The sequence below is a fragment of the Hippopotamus amphibius genome, chromosome 8 (genome assembly GCF_030028045.1).
Source record: "Hippopotamus amphibius kiboko isolate mHipAmp2 chromosome 8, mHipAmp2.hap2, whole genome shotgun sequence".
Classification (NCBI taxonomy): domain Eukaryota; kingdom Metazoa; phylum Chordata; class Mammalia; order Artiodactyla; family Hippopotamidae; genus Hippopotamus; species Hippopotamus amphibius.
In genome coordinates this window covers 97,299,978-97,316,033 of record NC_080193.1, presented here as the reverse complement: position 1 = coordinate 97,316,033, position 16,056 = coordinate 97,299,978, and the positions used below count along the sequence as shown (strand labels likewise).

The 16,056-nt window shown below is 37.6% G+C and overlaps 1 protein-coding gene across 8 annotated transcripts in view; it reads left to right on the top strand.

The window, feature by feature from the left end:
- The window catches only part of PIKFYVE (phosphoinositide kinase, FYVE-type zinc finger containing), a 76,525-nt gene that overhangs the window by 41,692 nt on the left and 18,777 nt on the right, over positions 1-16,056 (top strand). For 7 of the 8 annotated variants that reach the window (XM_057745042.1, XM_057745044.1, XM_057745046.1 and 4 more), the window contains 11 exons: positions 586-726; positions 1,372-1,498; positions 1,739-2,895; positions 4,570-4,670; positions 6,004-6,075; positions 6,748-6,919; positions 9,218-9,396; positions 11,809-11,922; positions 12,291-12,399; positions 12,504-12,658; positions 13,549-13,639. In XM_057745042.1, coding sequence (XP_057601025.1) covers positions 586-726; positions 1,372-1,498; positions 1,739-2,895; positions 4,570-4,670; positions 6,004-6,075; positions 6,748-6,919; positions 9,218-9,396; positions 11,809-11,922; positions 12,291-12,399; positions 12,504-12,658; positions 13,549-13,639 — 2,418 coding nt within the window. The remainder of the gene's footprint in view (positions 1-585; positions 727-1,371; positions 1,499-1,738; positions 2,896-4,569; positions 4,671-6,003; positions 6,076-6,747; positions 6,920-9,217; positions 9,397-11,808; positions 11,923-12,290; positions 12,400-12,503; positions 12,659-13,548; positions 13,640-16,056) is intronic. The other variant, XM_057745047.1, reaches the window with a different exon arrangement.

Here is a 16,056-nt window from a genome sequence, read left to right as displayed (position 1 = left end):
AGATACCCAAAAGAGGAGATAGTCTGGTCAGTTTCAGGGTGTAAAAGGGGGAATTCATAACTGTATTAAAAAGGTTTAGAAATTGCTTTCATTTGGGGGGTTGTGAGATTAGGATTTGGTTTTGTTTTGTTTTTTGTGTGTGTGACTCTTTTTGGGTTTTGTTTTTTTTTAACTATGAGAGCTAGCTAATTGGATTTTTGGCTTTTATATTATAGGTTATTAAGAATTTAAAATCCTTCAAAGCAAAGTTAGTGAGTTGGTGAATGAAATTTCTCCTGAAACTCTTTTCAGCATAATCAGCAGTTTAGAATGATGAAAAATATTCTTGGTTGTGTTTGAGTTAATTTGCTTATGGCAGTGGTAAGTGATCATTAGCATAGTTTCACCTGAGATTGGTGACCTGAGAAATGAGTTAACTCATCAGTACTATAGCGTTTACTTAGTAGGAAATATCTATTAATAGTGGTTTGTGGACACAGAAAACTTAGGCTGAGTTTGATATTAATGATCAAACTATCCTGATATTTTTGCATATCTAGATCTTGAATTGTACCACACATAATATTTTTGATTTATCTTACTTAGGAAAGGGAATTCTTGAAGAATTACGTTCAGCGAATAGTTGATGTTCGACCCACATTGGTTTTAGTTGAGAAAACTGTATCTCGAATTGCCCAGGATATGTTACTGGAACATGGCATTACTTTGGTCATTAATGTAAAATCAGTGAGTGTTCTTATTTTTCTATTTTTATATCATTAAAAAAAATCACGGCTTGTAAATTTATATGCATGTGTGGTAGATATGCAGGGATCTTTATTTCTTTGCTGTGCCATATATATTGAAAGTAGAACAGGCATGGCAGTGATTTCATTGTTTATAAGACTGGAGAATCTCAGGCTGGAAGAAGGTATGATTAATGTAGCACACATACATGTGAGTTATGTAATTCTCATCATAGGCTCTACAAGACCAAAGGTGTAATAGACATTAGTTAGTAAGTAGTATTTGTGGAGACTTCATTTTGTAGCAGAAAATGTCTCTCCTTTGGAAAGTTACCCTCTTCAGAATAGAGGTCAGTTCTGAAAGTTTCCCACCCTCTGCCCCAGAATCAGTATCTTGTGCCAATGCATGATGTTTAAATGTCTTTCGATAATGTCATTAATATGATTATGATTTATTTTAGTGGGCACATATTGATTACTAAGTGTAGACTAATCTAGAATCAATGAAAGTCATTTGATTATTAAAATCAAGGAAATTCATTGTGAGGGGATTTTCAAATGTTCTAATATTTTTCCAGACTAAATTGTCTAGGAATTTTATTCTTCTCTGTCTCATTTTGTATTATAATGTGGTTCTGTGTTCTAGCAAGTTTTAGAACGAATCAGTCGGATGACCCAAGGTGACTTGGTGATGTCGATGGACCAGCTGCTTACAAAACCCCACCTGGGCACCTGTCACAAATTTTACATGCAGTTGTTTCAGTTGCCTAATGGTGAGTGAACTTTAGTAGAGATTTACTCGAAACTGGGGACCTAAGGACATGAGTAAACTCATCAGTACTACGACGTTAACTTGGTAGGAAATAGCTGTCAGCAGTGGTTAAATGAGGACAGGCAACTGTGGTCTTACTTAAGGGTTTTTCTCTGAAAGATCTTAAGATGGTGAATTAATTCTGTCTGGACTTCTGGATTGCCACCTAAGCCTTCTTAACCTTGTGTTTGTTTATTTGTAGAACAAACCAAAACACTGATGTTTTTTGAAGGCTGTCCACAGCACCTGGGCTGTACAATCAAGCTTAGAGGAGGCTCTGATTATGAGCTGGCTCGAGTTAAGGAGATCCTAATATTTATGATCTGTGTAGCTTATCATTCTCAACTAGAAATTTCCTTCCTCATGGATGAATTTGCTATGCCTCCTACATTAACACAAAACCCTTCCTTCCATTCTCTGATTGAGGGACAGGAGGATGAAGGGGCTGCACAAGAGCCGTTCAGCGGAAGTCCCCTCCTCCGGGAGCCTGACTTCCCTCCGGACTTTCTGCCCTCTGATGATAGCAGTTTGCTAGAATCAAGGATTCTGTTTGAGAATGGTGACCAGGAAAATAAAAGTGTGCCACAGGATGTTGCCCCTTTGAATCAAGAGCATGTCACAGGAGCTTGCCCAGCAGGTGCCCCCTGTGCTCTCTTTACATTGGTACCAGAATCATTGCTGCCGCTCCATGTGGACGACCAACAGGATGCCATAGGCAGTGAGCAGCCAGAGGCTTTGCAGCAAACAGAGGAGCTACAGGATCCCAAAAGCCAGATGAGAGCCTTCAGAGACCCACTACAGGATGACACTGGCCTGTATATTACTGAGGAAGTTACCTCTTCTGAAGATAAACGAAAGACTTACTCTTTGACCTTTAAACAGGAATTGAAAGATGTGATCCTCTGTATCTCTCCAGTAATCACATTCCGGGAGCCCTTCCTTTTAACTGAAAAGGGCATGAGATGCTCTACCCGAGATTATTTTGCAGAGCAGGTTTATTGGTCTCCTCTCCTCAATAAAGAGTTCAAAGAAATGGAGAGCAGGCGGAAGAAACAGATGCTGAGGGATCTCTCGGGCCTTCAGGGCATGAATGGAAGTGTTCAGGCCAAGTCTATTCAAGTCCTGCCCTCACATGAGCTGGTGAGCACCAGAATTGCTGAGCACCTGGGTGATAGCCAGAGCTTGGGGAGAATGCTGGCCGATTACCGGGCCAGAGGAGGAAGAATTCAGCAAAAAAATTCAGACCCTTTTGCTTATTCAAAAGATGCATTGGGTACTTCAAGTGGCAAATCAGGAAGCAAAACTGAAGGTGACGAAGAGAAGGGGTTGATTACAAGTGATGCAGTGTGGTCGACAAAGGTGAGCAAGACCACTTTGTGTGCTTCTGTATATTTAAAATATGTTGAAAATCTCTGCTATGGCAGGGTAAAAAAAGCGAATATGACAAATTGCATGCAAATTTATTAAATATTTCCTCTGTGCTTTTTTTTTTTTCCGTCTTAGGTCTTTCGGCTTATATGTTGCTTTAAAATGTATGAAATAGGAGTGTAATGTAATGAAACTGGAGTTTGAGAGTTTCAGGCTAAGCTCACAGTAAACTAGGAAGAGCTCTGAGGTATGGGGCAGCGTGGAGCTGCTTAAAATTTCTGGCATGACGACTTGAGTGTAGTGTGATGCATAACTGACACTTGTAATGGCAGCGAGTGGGAGAGTGAGAATTGAAAGTTTATCGTGGGAAATGGATGTGTTTTAAAAAAGCTAGATTTACTTACTTTATTTTTCAACATAACACTACATTATTATTTAACTATGACAGTGCCTTTTTACTTTTTAAACAGAAATTGAGGGCAAATTAAGGAAGATTTATTCATGGATACATTATTGATAATGGTGGTAATAAAGCTAATGAACAAATCCATCTCTAGATGAGGAAAAACAGTTGTTTAATAAAACAGATAAAAAGATGTTCACTTTCACAAGACTGGGAAGGATTAAATAATAATGGTATAGCATTTTTAATTGGTGAAATTGGCGGAAAGGAATGTGATAAGAGCCATGGTTAATGAGGTATGGAAAAATACTTATAATAAACTGTACATAAATTTATGTTTGTATACATTTATGTAAACTCATTAAAAGTGATAGGTCTTTTAAATTTACATGAGCACATAAATATTTTTGATTCAGGATTCCTATCTTTTATAACTTACTCCTGCAGATAAGTAAGCATTTTGTATAAGGATGCTTACATTTTTTTATAATGTATATACAAGAATGTACTGAAGCATTATTTCTGATAGTTTGCTGTTAAAAGGATGGTTGGATCTCGTTTAATGACCCAGAGAGTCCATGATATATTTTCCAGTGTTAGACAGCAGATTGTGTTTTAATATGTATAGCATCATCCCATTTTTATAAAAACGGTATCACCTGTGTATACTTATGTGGGTGTTTTTGTGTGTATATGTGTATGAGCTAGCAAAAATACATGTTTTTTAAGCATACAGTCAAATTTGTCACTTTGGGATGTGGGGCGGCATCAAAGGAGGAGAGACTTTAAGTACTTCATGAACTGTTTGAATTGCAACAGAGATAGATGTTACCTTTATAGTGATCAAAAACAGGTATAAAGTACAAGTAAATAAATACCTTAGAATTTAGATTTCTGGGTATCTCAGGTTGATGTTATCTTCAGCTATCAATTCAGACTGTTTCATACTTAATTAACTATACTTCTAAGATAATTTAATGTGGCTTTGTAAAAATAACGAGTATTTAAGAAAACAAGCTATTTAGACATCAGTTTGTATTTTTAAGCTTAACTGAAACATTTTGGATGATTTTATCTCAAAAATTAACTGCTCTTGTTCCTTATATTTAGTTTCTTATAGTTTTAAATCTTCCCTGAAAACCCTGTAGTGATGATAGAGGCTTTACAGATGAAGCGGAGTGTGTTGGACGTTGGAGGCAGGCGTTGAAGTTGGAGTGTGTTAGGGCTTCCGGGCGCTCATGCGGCTGTTGCTTCTCTTGCAGGTGGACTGTCTGAATCCTGTCAATCACCAGAGACTGTGCGTGCTCTTCAGCAGCTCTTCTGCCCAGTCCAGCAACGCTCCCAGTGCCTGTGTCAGTCCTTGGTAGGATTCCTTCCCCCCTGCACTGTTGCACTTGAGAGAATCCCAGGAAGTCTGAAAAAAATTCCGCCATTAGGCTCTATTTTTAGGTGCATGACATGCTGCTGGTCATATATGAATTGATGGAACGTTTGAGCTTGTGAATTAAATATGAAATTTGTATTTGTTCATGGATAGAAGTAAATGAAAGTACCTTTAAGTAAGAGTGAAAAAGGATGTGAGGGTTGAAAGAGAAATTTGTAATTATAAAAGTAAGAAAGTTGGTACATAAAAGCTAGTTTTAAGCATTTTGATGATAACATGTACAAATCAGGCAGGTTTTCTTTAGGCATTGTTTTCATAAAAGCAATCAGTGTTTTGCCTTAAGTTTTATTTTAAAACTTAATTCTCAGTAGATTGATAGAAACACATTTTAATAGTTGTAATTTGTTTCCAGTGATAGTCACAAAAGCCTAATTATTATGTAGTTTAGTTTTAAAAGTACTGGGGGCTTCCTAGGTGGCGCAGTGGTTAAGAATCCGCCTGCCAATGCAGAGGTCACGGGTTCGATCCCCGCTCCAGGAAGATCCCACATGCCACGGAGCAACTAAGCCCGTGTGCCAAAAAAAAAAAAAAGAATGGTAGTTTTAAAAGTACTAAAGAACATAAGTGCTTGTTTTTGGAGTACTTTCCAGGACAAAATGTGTTCTGTATTTTAATTTTGGACACCAGAAACACTTATTTCTTCCAGTGAGATCAGGGATTCTTCTAGCATTGGTAAAGCTCTAGCAGTCTGACTTGGGGCTGGGTAATAAGCCCATAGGAATTTTCTCTGGGAGTTTAGGTCAAGGCTTGAATCAGATGTGGGTTTCAACAGTGTATGTATAGCTAAATTCTCTTATTTGTGGGCATTTATAAGTTGGGTATAAAGTTAAGAATTGGCTTTCCTGGAGGAGTGTGAGCTGCTGGTCTTCGCGCTCGGTAATGGTGTGGACTAGGGAGCAGAGACAGGAGTCTGATTTTATATTGACTGGGTTTAAGGCTTTTTAAAGGAAACTTTTACTTCTTCCTAACTCAGATCAGTTTTACTCATTTCATATTACAGTTTATGTATCCTAATTAAATAGTTTCATATGATACTAATGGAGTGGGAATGGATACGATGCTGTAGGGTGGCTAGCCCAAACCTGTTTTATCAGATGAGGTAAAACCTGTTCTGTAATAACAAAAGAATAGTACTTGTTTTAATACTGTATTATAAGTAGATCTAACAGCTATTAGTTTGGAGTCTCATGAAATGTCTTTGCTGGATGGTAATTCTTATGATATGTTTCTAAGAAATGATCTTTTCTTTCAGGATTGTAACAATGGAATTTTATGGAAAAAATGATCTTACATTAGGAATATTTTTAGAGAGATACTGTTTCCGGTAAGAACCAGTTTTCTCCTATGTTCCATTTATGCTTTTTTGATACCTAGAATTTCAACCTAAACATAAACATGAGTTGGAGCACTGTTGTGTGACCTTCCTGTTCATGCCACATGTCAGGGTTTACTATAGGATATAAGAGAAGTATATGAAATCTGTTTCATATTCAGCCGGGGGTGTCTTCTCCAGTTCATTCCTCAGATCTTTGCCCATATAATTGCTCTGCAATCCCACAGACTTTTTTTTAGGATGTCTGTTTTTATAGTGATTTAAATGAGAGGCAAGAGAAGCTAAGGACCTTGGTTTAAGTCTTAGTGCTATCACCTGCCACTTATGTGACAAAGAGCAAGTAGTTTAATCTTCACCACAGGTATTAACAAATCCCACAAATGTCAGGAGTTTTAATAGGTAAAATGAGATGATGTTTTAGAAATACATGGCAAATAGAAGGTGCTTAACAAGTGGAACCTATCACTGTGATGTGGTTGAAGGCATGATGTTCAGCTGCAGGCTCGGAGCAGGACTAGTGGTACCCTGAGCAGATCATCTACTGGTCATCCTTACTCTTGAGAGGATGCTGCACTTTCTGGACAGTGGTCCTGATTAGCCAGTATTCACCATACGTTGCTCCTCAGTTTCATGGTTATCGTGAGGACTTTCTTTTTGTCAAAGGCCTTCCTATCAGTGTCCTAGTATGTTCTGTGACACCCCCATGGTGCATCACATTCGACGCTTTGTCCATGGCCAAGGCTGTGTGCAGATAATCCTGAAGGAATTGGATTCTCCAGTACCTGGATATCAGCATACAATTCTAACCTATTCCTGGTGCAGAATCTGCAAACAGGTAAGTGTACCCTGTTGCTATAGTACTTCACGTAGTATCATTTATTTCTTTATATAGTCTGTTTTTTTTGGGGGGGGAGAGGGTGGCCTCTATTATTTTGAACTTCGTGTTTTTCTTTGGGGTCCTATTTATTTTACCTTCTAGTGCTGCATGTTGCCTTAAATGTTTGTTTCCTGAAGATTCCATTTTAGGATTTATCAGTCATTATATAAAATATAGGTACCATGTCCAGTAAAATATATGGAGATTTTATCTTGACAGTTCTCAATTATGTTTGTTTATTCATTCAGTAAACATTTATTGAGCACCATCTAGGTGCCAGGTACTGTGCTAGGCCCTAGGAATGAAGAAAGAACAAGGTATGGCTCCTGTCCTCTAGGGGAGGAGACAGACTTATAACACGACGATTACAGTAAGCTAGGATGTTTGTGTAAGTTTGAGTCAGCATTTCTATCTTAGACATACAGATGAGACCATGTTTAATCGATCTCTACTGATTTTCATATGCATTCTTGAAAGAACCATGTATTTTATTTGTGTGCTTTTCTAACTCAAGGAAATATTTGGTTGCCAGTATTATATTTTTAATGTGTACTTTTTATTCAAATTGTTTGCAATGAGCATGTGCCAAATTTAACTTGTTATCTTAATTGGCTTATTTTGGAGTGTGTTTGGAAGCACTTTTGGGAATTATATATAAAATAATAGTGCAACCTCTTTCAATATCAGTGATTGAGGAGGGCAAAGTCAAAGGTAGTTCCTTCTTCAGTAGAAACATACAGCCATGAAATCATTTCTTGCAGTGATTGGTCGTTTTATACTTTTTCTTCTAGGCCTTTAGTTGCTGTTAGACAGCTGGCAACGTTTTGTTGTAGAATATGTGAACTTCTGTAGATTGACCAGTGAACTAAATGAGTAACTTATAATCTGATCTTTATATCTTACATGTTTGTTATATGTACTTTATTTTAAAACAAAAATTTCTGTCTTTGGGGTAATGTTAGAAAGGAAAAGGTAAACAGTTCTTGTTACACAGAAATGAAAACTTTTAAGTGTCAAGAAAAGTTGTAACATATATGACCAAATGTTAATATAGTTACTATTAAATCTCTGTAAGCCATGCTAATAGAAAAATGGGCAAAGGGCATGACAGAACAATTTAATACAGATGGCCAGTAGACATGTGCAAATACATTTTACTCATTGGTAATAATCAAAGAAGTATATATAAAATAAGTGGAATGTCTTTTTGTTTATTTTTTAAAGAAGTCACATTTCAAAGATTTATAATTCCTGAGATTGGTAAGAAAGTAGGGAAATTGATATTCTCAGATACTGTTGGAGATTGTCTCCCAAAACGGGTGTACTGATATACACAGTGTGGCAGAAAGTCTCAAAGACCATATATATTCATGTCCTTTGACTTACTAATTTCCACTTTTATTAATTTATTCCAAGGAAATAATTACGGATATTTGTAATTACACATACAGGGAAATTCATCAAAATAATGAAAAACTTGTAAGTCTTAAGTCCACATCAGTAGGGATTGGTTAAATATATCCATGTAATGGGATACTCTGCGGCCTTTAAAAATCAAATTGTACAAGAATATTCTATATAGGAAAATATATATTGCTAATAAAAAAAGGTTATGAAGCTAATTATAGGGAAGAGTTTTTATTTATAAACGTCCAAGCTAAGCATATGTGTATTCATGTATAGAAAGAAAACAAACATACTAGCATATTGATGGTAGTGGTGGGATTATTGGCAAGTTTTCCCCAGCCATCCCAAACTCCACCCACCTCTAAACATTTTTCTTCTCTGTTATAAAATTTATTTATTTATTTATTTATTTATTGGCTACGTTGGGTCTGTTACTGCGCACGGGCTTTCTCTAGTTGTGGTGAGCGGGGGCTGCTCATCATTGCAGTGTTCGGGCTTCTCATTGTGGCGGCTTCTCTTGTAGTGGAGCACGGGCTCTAGGCGTGTGTGCTTCAGTCGTTGTGGCTCGAAGGCTCTAGAGTGCAGGCTCAGTAGTTGTGGTGCGTGGGCTTAGTTGCTTCATGGCATGTGGGATCTTCCCAGACCAGGGCTCCAACCCATGTGCCCTGCATTGGCAGGTGAATTCTTAACCACTGTGCCACCAGGGAAGTCCCTAAACCTTTTTTTCTTTTTCTAGTTTTCTGCAGTCAGGATATACTAGATTTGTACTAGGGAAGAAAATACATTGTTTCTTAAAAAAGAGATTCTCTGTATGTGATTAGATAACAAACAATTTGTGCTGAATTGCAGGTAACACCAGTTGTTGCTCTTTCCAATGAGTCCTGGTCCATGTCATTTGCAAAATACCTTGAACTTAGGTTTTATGGGCACCAGTACACCCGTAGAGCCAATGCTGAGCCGTGTGGTCACTCCATCCACCATGATTATCACCAGTATTTCTCCTATAACCAGATGGTGGCATCTTTCAGGTAAGAAATCTGAGTGACCTTGTCACATCACATACTCCCTGGAAGGCTTCGTAACATCGCCACTATTGCTAGATTGAAATAATTTTTGGTGTGTGTTGTTTCCCATCCCCACCCTTAAAAATGCGGAGGCCCATACTCTGTGAAGCACTTCCAGCGTTGTTATTTTATTTAATCCTTTAAGAAATAAGGATTATTATTACCCTCGCTTAGAGAACCTGCAGCTCACAAGTAGAGCTAGCGCGTGACGGAGTCATGATTCAGGACCCTTGCTCCCACAGGTGCTCCTCTTAACCATTGCTTTTGCATCTGAGAGTTTGTCAGAGTTTTTGCTAAGACATTACTTAGTGTAAGGATAATCAGATATTCCGGATAGAGCTAAAATCACTAGTTCATAGAGTGGGTATTTACACTGTGGTTTTAAAGGATTTGAGAGAGCCTTCAGGCGCTGTCTTCAGAACATATCCAGAATCTGAACATGTCTCACCACCTCCACCACTGCCACTCTGAACTAAACCTCTGTTGTCTCACTAAATTATTACAGTAACCTCAACCAGTTTCCCTTTGGCCTTGTCCACTGCAGCCTGTTCTCAACACAGCAGTCAAAGTGGTCTTGTTATACGAAAATCAACTCAGGCCACTCATGTGCTCTAGAGCCTCCAGTGGGTGTCTGTTTCACCCTGAGTGAAAGCCAGAGTCCATTTACGGGCCTCCAAGCCCCTACACACTCTGGCTTCTTACCCCCTACTGCTCTCCTCTTGCTCACTGTGCTTCAGCCTCACTGGCCTCCTGGCTGGGCCTCAGCTATGTCAGGTAGGCTCCTATCTGGGAGCCCTGCTCTTGCTCTTCCATCTGTGAGCTGCCTACTCCCAGATATATACCTACTTTTTCTTACTTCCTGAAGGTCTTTGTTCAGATTTCACTTGCCCTGACTCCTTCTCATCCCTAGCACTCCTTGCTTCCCTTTCCTGCTTTATTTTACCCTATAGCACCTACTATCTTGTGTAAGATAAGTTTTAAGTATTTGTTTTTGTTTATCGCCCAAGTCTTCTTAGTCCTGAATCATGAGAACAGGAATTTTGGCCTTTACTCAGTACTGTATCTCAGCACCTAAAACAGCATCTGACACATAATAGGAACAAATAGGCACACAAATAGAAAATACAAGGGTGAGTCAAAAATTATCCGCCCTCTGGCTGTAGAGTTTATTTTAATTAACTTTTAGAAAAGACAAATACATCATTTTCCGACATCATCTCCTTACTTTTCAATACACTTTTCCATCTGTCAACAAGCTTTTGTATTCCCTCATTAAAATATGTTTTAGGCTGAGTGGCAAGCCACGAATGTACTGCTGTCTTCACTTCTTCATCAGAAGTGAATCTTCATCCTCGTAGGGCTATTTTCAGGGGACCAAACAGGTGAAAGTCCGATGGAGCAAGATCAGGGAGGATGCTTTAATATCTCGAAACAGAGTTTTTGCAGAGTGTTGACAGTGTGGTCAGAAGTGTGCGGACATGCGTTGTCAGACAAGATCATAATGCCCTTGGGTAGCAGTCCTCTGCATTTAATCCAAAGTTTAGGCTTCAGCTCTTCAATAAACATCTCTATCCATTCATACACACTTCCGTGACAAAACACTTTCTTCATACTGCGCACAAAGTCTTTGATAAATAATGGAACCAGGTACACCTTCAGACCACAAAAAATGAATCACTGCATGCTGCTCTTCCATGCAGATCATAAGTGGAACATTCATTTTTACTTGCACTGCAGTTACAAATGAACTGATTTAACACGTTCACACCTGCACAACAGTGACTGGGGAGACAGTAGCCTTGAACAGAGAGCTCTGATAAGACCATGCGGCCAACAGAAGTTTTAATATAACAGGAGTGTGGATAATTTTTGACTCACCCTCGTATTTGTTTGAACCCTATTTCCTTTTTTAAGCAAGAGTTATTCGTTGTGAACCTAGGACCTAGGTGGGATATAGCATTTACTATACAATATGAACTTCAGGTGGAAAGGAAACTCATGAAGAATCCTTGGGAGCTGAGAAGGTAGTGAATACCTGTGTCTAAGCGAATTGTAGGAAGGCGTCCTTGTCCTCATTCATGGAGGTTTATATCCTAGTCATTTGTATTTAAAGCACAAGAGGATGGCCTTGGGGGATAAATGGTGACATCACAATGCAGGGGAAAAACAAAACAAAATGTTTTTAAACCTGGGGAGGATGTTTGTAATGGTTGAAAGTTGTCTTCAATATTTTTGATTGTTTTAAAATGCCATTTTATAGAAACTTTATGATCTGTTATGCCTCATAATACTTAGCTGGCTGTCATGATATGCCTCTACTCAAAATATTAAAATATTTTTCACTTTTCTGCTATTGCTTGTATTTTCTCCTCACAGTTATTCTCCCATTCGGCTTCTTGAAGTATGTGTTCCACTTCCCAAAATATTCATTAAACGTCAGGTCCCGTTGAAAGTGTCCCTTCTTCAGGATCTGAAGGACTTCTTTCAAAAGTAAGTTTTCTTTGATCATCTGTTTTTGTTTAGTACTGCCCGAAAGCTAAACTATTTTAAATATCATGTTTGTTCATTTAGCTTTCTTTGAAAGCAGAAATAACCTATTTTTCTAATTGTATGTTATGTATGCCTGATGTAAAAAAGGGAAAATGTAGACAGTACATAAAAGTATTAAGAAAGAAGTCAAACCATCTCGGGCATAACAACTATTAAAATTTTGATGTACGTCTTTTCTGTTCTGCAAAATTGTATGTGATTCTTAATTAGATAAGACCTAGTAGAGTTTTGTGTGCACATCTTTTTTCTACTTGTGTGAGATTAGACAGTTTGATTCTAACTTTTCTGAAGTGTTTAATATTTGTTAGAGTTTCACAGGTATATCTTGCTGTGGATGAAAGACTTGCATCTTTGAAAACTGATACATTTAGCAAAACAAGAGAGGAAAAAATGGAAGATATCTTTGCACAAAAAGAGGTAGTTCATTTTTCTGACAGAAACCCAAAAGTTGGCTGTGAATTTGTCAGAAGTTCCTTTTGGGGTGCATCTCAGATTGCTGGAGTGATTTCTGTTCCTCGTAGATGGAAGAGAGTGAGTTCAAGAGCTGGACCGAGAAGATGCAAGCTCGGCTTCTGTCTTCCTCTGTGGAGACCCCTCAGCAACTGCAGTCTGTCTTCGAGTCGCTCATCACCAAGAAACAAAACCTCTGTGAAGTGCTGCAAGCTTGGAATAACAGGTGTGACTGCAGGATGGTGTTTCTTTCATGTTACTGGAGAATTTGCTCTGCTATGATGTTTTTGATTTAAAGTCCTTATTAATTACAGATGTTTCCTTTTACTCTCAAGTTGTAGAAGCTTTTATTTTTATTGCCACTATCACCCTCCACCTCTTTCATTCTTTAAAGTGTAGTTTGTGAAGATAAACAAAGATGAGAATAGCCTTCATCGCTGTTTCAAATACAGTGTGTGCACTTACTGAATCTAATTGATCTGTAGTAGTGTGCCATGGAGTGATTATTGGGTTTTAGGCCATGACTTTCAACTCAGTTATTTTGTGTATCTTATATCTTTATTTAAATATTTATTTGGGGAAATATTTCCCTTTAATGCTTATTGAGAAGTTCAGATAGATCAGTATAGCATTTATTTATTGAGTACTTGGACCATGCTAGGCACTAAGTAAGGCACTAGACGGACATGCACTCTTTGATTTGATTTTGAGTCCTACAATGTATGTGTACTGATTCCATTTTACAGAGGAAACTGACTCTGTGAGACTAAGGGATTTGCCCAAGTTACATAGCTGTTAATTGTCAGAGCTGGCCTTTGAGCCCAGGTCTGTTGGTCTTTAACACTAATATTTTTTATGTTATGTTATTTTGTCTCATTATAACTTGCTATTTTTTTTATAACTATAGTCATATCAGTAACAACTGATTAATTGATTAGAAATAAAAAAATTCAGTCTTAGTTATGTACAGTTTTAAAAATCTGTTGCATTTGAAATAGAGAAATCTAATTCTTGAGGTTTCAAAGCTATAAGGAGAATATGTGTAAACATTATTCACGATATTAGAAAGAAAACTGTATTCTTCTTTTCTCTTTTCCTTTTTTTCTTTAACTACAGGTTGCAGGACCTTTTCCAGCAAGAAAAGGGTAGAAAGCGGCCTTCAGTTCCTCCAAGTCCTGGAAGACTGAGGCAAGGGGAAGAAAGCAAGGTAGTGTAGTTTTGTCTTTGGATCTTCATTGATATGAATACAATTAAATTCTCTTATGGCACTTAGAAGTGGTAGTTTAATACATACTTTATTAATAATATTAGAGTATTTTGACTTTGAAGTTGTGAGGTTTCTTGGTGATGTGATCTGGATTAATTTTTTTTATCTCAGCCTGAAATAAAATACATTATAACTCGTTTACTTGAAACATTTATTAAAAGCTACCGTGTCACTGAGGATAGCATCACAGGAGCAGTAAGTGTTGTAAAGGAGAAGGTGCGGATGTGCTGAGTGTGTAATAGAGCCCTCATTTATTCCACTGTGAGCTTTGGGTGTTCTTCATCTCTGTGCTTAAGTGAGAAGCTTTTCTTAAGGGGTCCACATCAGGTTAGTGCTACATGTTGATTTAATTACCCTTTCCTAAGTATGTTAGTTTTCTCTTGCTGCATAACACATCACCCCAAACTTAGTGACCTAAAACGTAAGTTTTATTATCTCACAGTGTGTCAGGACTCTGGCACAGTGTGGCTGGGTTCTCTGCTCAGTCTCACAGCTGAGATGAAGGTTTTGGCCAGGGCTGTTCTCTGAGCCTCAGGATCTTCTTCCAGGCTCATCTGCATTGTTGGTAGAGTTCACTTCCTAGTGGTTGTAGGACTGAGGGCCCCCTTTTATTGTTGGCAGCTGGCTAGAGGCGATTTCTCAACTCCTAGAGGCTGCCTGATTCCTTGCCTGTGGCCCTTTTCATCTTCAAAGGCTACAACAGTGGATTGAATCCCTCTCATGTTTCAGATCTCTGAATTCATCTGTGTCTGACCTCTGGACACTTGTGATTAGGTCAGTCCTACCTGGTTAATCTCCCTTTTTGTCTCATAAATAGTGTAGGAATCACTTTTTTTTAAAGTTTAGGTGAGAGTAAGAATAAGAATTACTGAAGATGATTTATTAGTATTTGCCTGGTAGTCTGGCTATCACAGACTGCTAGTGGCCTTTCTGTTTGCCTGCTGATGAAACTGTGAAGCTAATGGTGTAAGACCTTTAATTATAATATGGAGATATAGAATTGAAAATTCAGAATCAGGCAGTAGATGATTATCTTTTTGAAAGACTGAAAGTTGATTTGAAAATCTGTAGCACTGTCTTTGTATTCATTCATTTGATAAACAGTTCTTTTTAAAAAAATTTTTTTTTTGATGTGGACCAGTTTTAGTCTTTATTGAATTTGTTACAATGTTGCTTCTGTTTTATGTTTTTTTGTCCCCAAGGCCTGTGGAATCTTAGCTCCTCCACTAGGGATAGAACCTGCCTTCCCTGCGTTGAAAGGTGAAGTCTTAACCACTGGACCACTAGGGAAGTCCCTAATAAATAGTTCTTGAGTGCTTTTAGGCACTGTTCTGATTGTCCTCATGGAATATTTGTCCAGTGAGACTGACAATAAACAGATGAACCAATAAACATTTAAAAAACAAACGGAAACAAGGCTATGAAGAAAAAAATTAGAGAATTGGAGACTATTGCCAAAGGAGTTAGGTGATGGTGAGTTATTTTATATAGGATGACCAGGGAGGTCTCTCTGGTATGGTGAGCAAATGAAAGAACATTTTAAGTAGCAGTCTAAGAATTGACTTTCTAATGAAATTGTACACAGGGCTGCTAGTCATTTAAAATATATCTTATGGGACTTTTCTGTTGGTCCAGTGGTTAAGACTCCATGCTTCCAATGCTGGGGGCCCGGGTTTGATCCCTGGTCAGGGAACTAGAGTCCGCATGCCACAGTTAAGACCCGGCACAACCAAATAAATAAATAAATAAAATTTTTTTTGAAAAAAGTATGTCTTATCTATGGATAATAGGATTTGAGAAAGTCCAGTTGATAATCAAAGATTCCTAGGCTTAATAGATAATCATAAGTAGTTCCTAGATGCTTTAATGAGTCTATGAGCTACTGTTTAGAACAATATTCTCAAAGTATAGTTTAAGGACTCTGGGGGTCCAAGACTCTTTCAGGGGCTTTGCAAGATTTCCCTTTTTCAACTACATATCTGTGTGAGGCTAGATTTTCTTTATATACTTCAGTCATAATAATATAGCTCAACAGATTAAATGCAGAAGACAGAGAGGAATTTAACTGTCTTCTGTTAAGCTAGGCATTAAAGTATTTGTAAAAGTATAAAACAATGCCACTCTTTTACTATTTTTTAAAAAATAATAATTTTTAAATTATGTTTTTTATGTTAACACAGTGTGTTTATTGTTATTTTTAAATGAGTTAATAAATGCATGTTCTAAAACTTTTTCACTTTTAATTTCTAGTTGAGTAAAAATTGGAAGACATAACCCACATAAACAAAAGCTATTTGAGTGTCTTAATAATTCTTAAGAGATTGAAAGGGTCTTGAAGCCAAAGTGTTTAAGGTTCA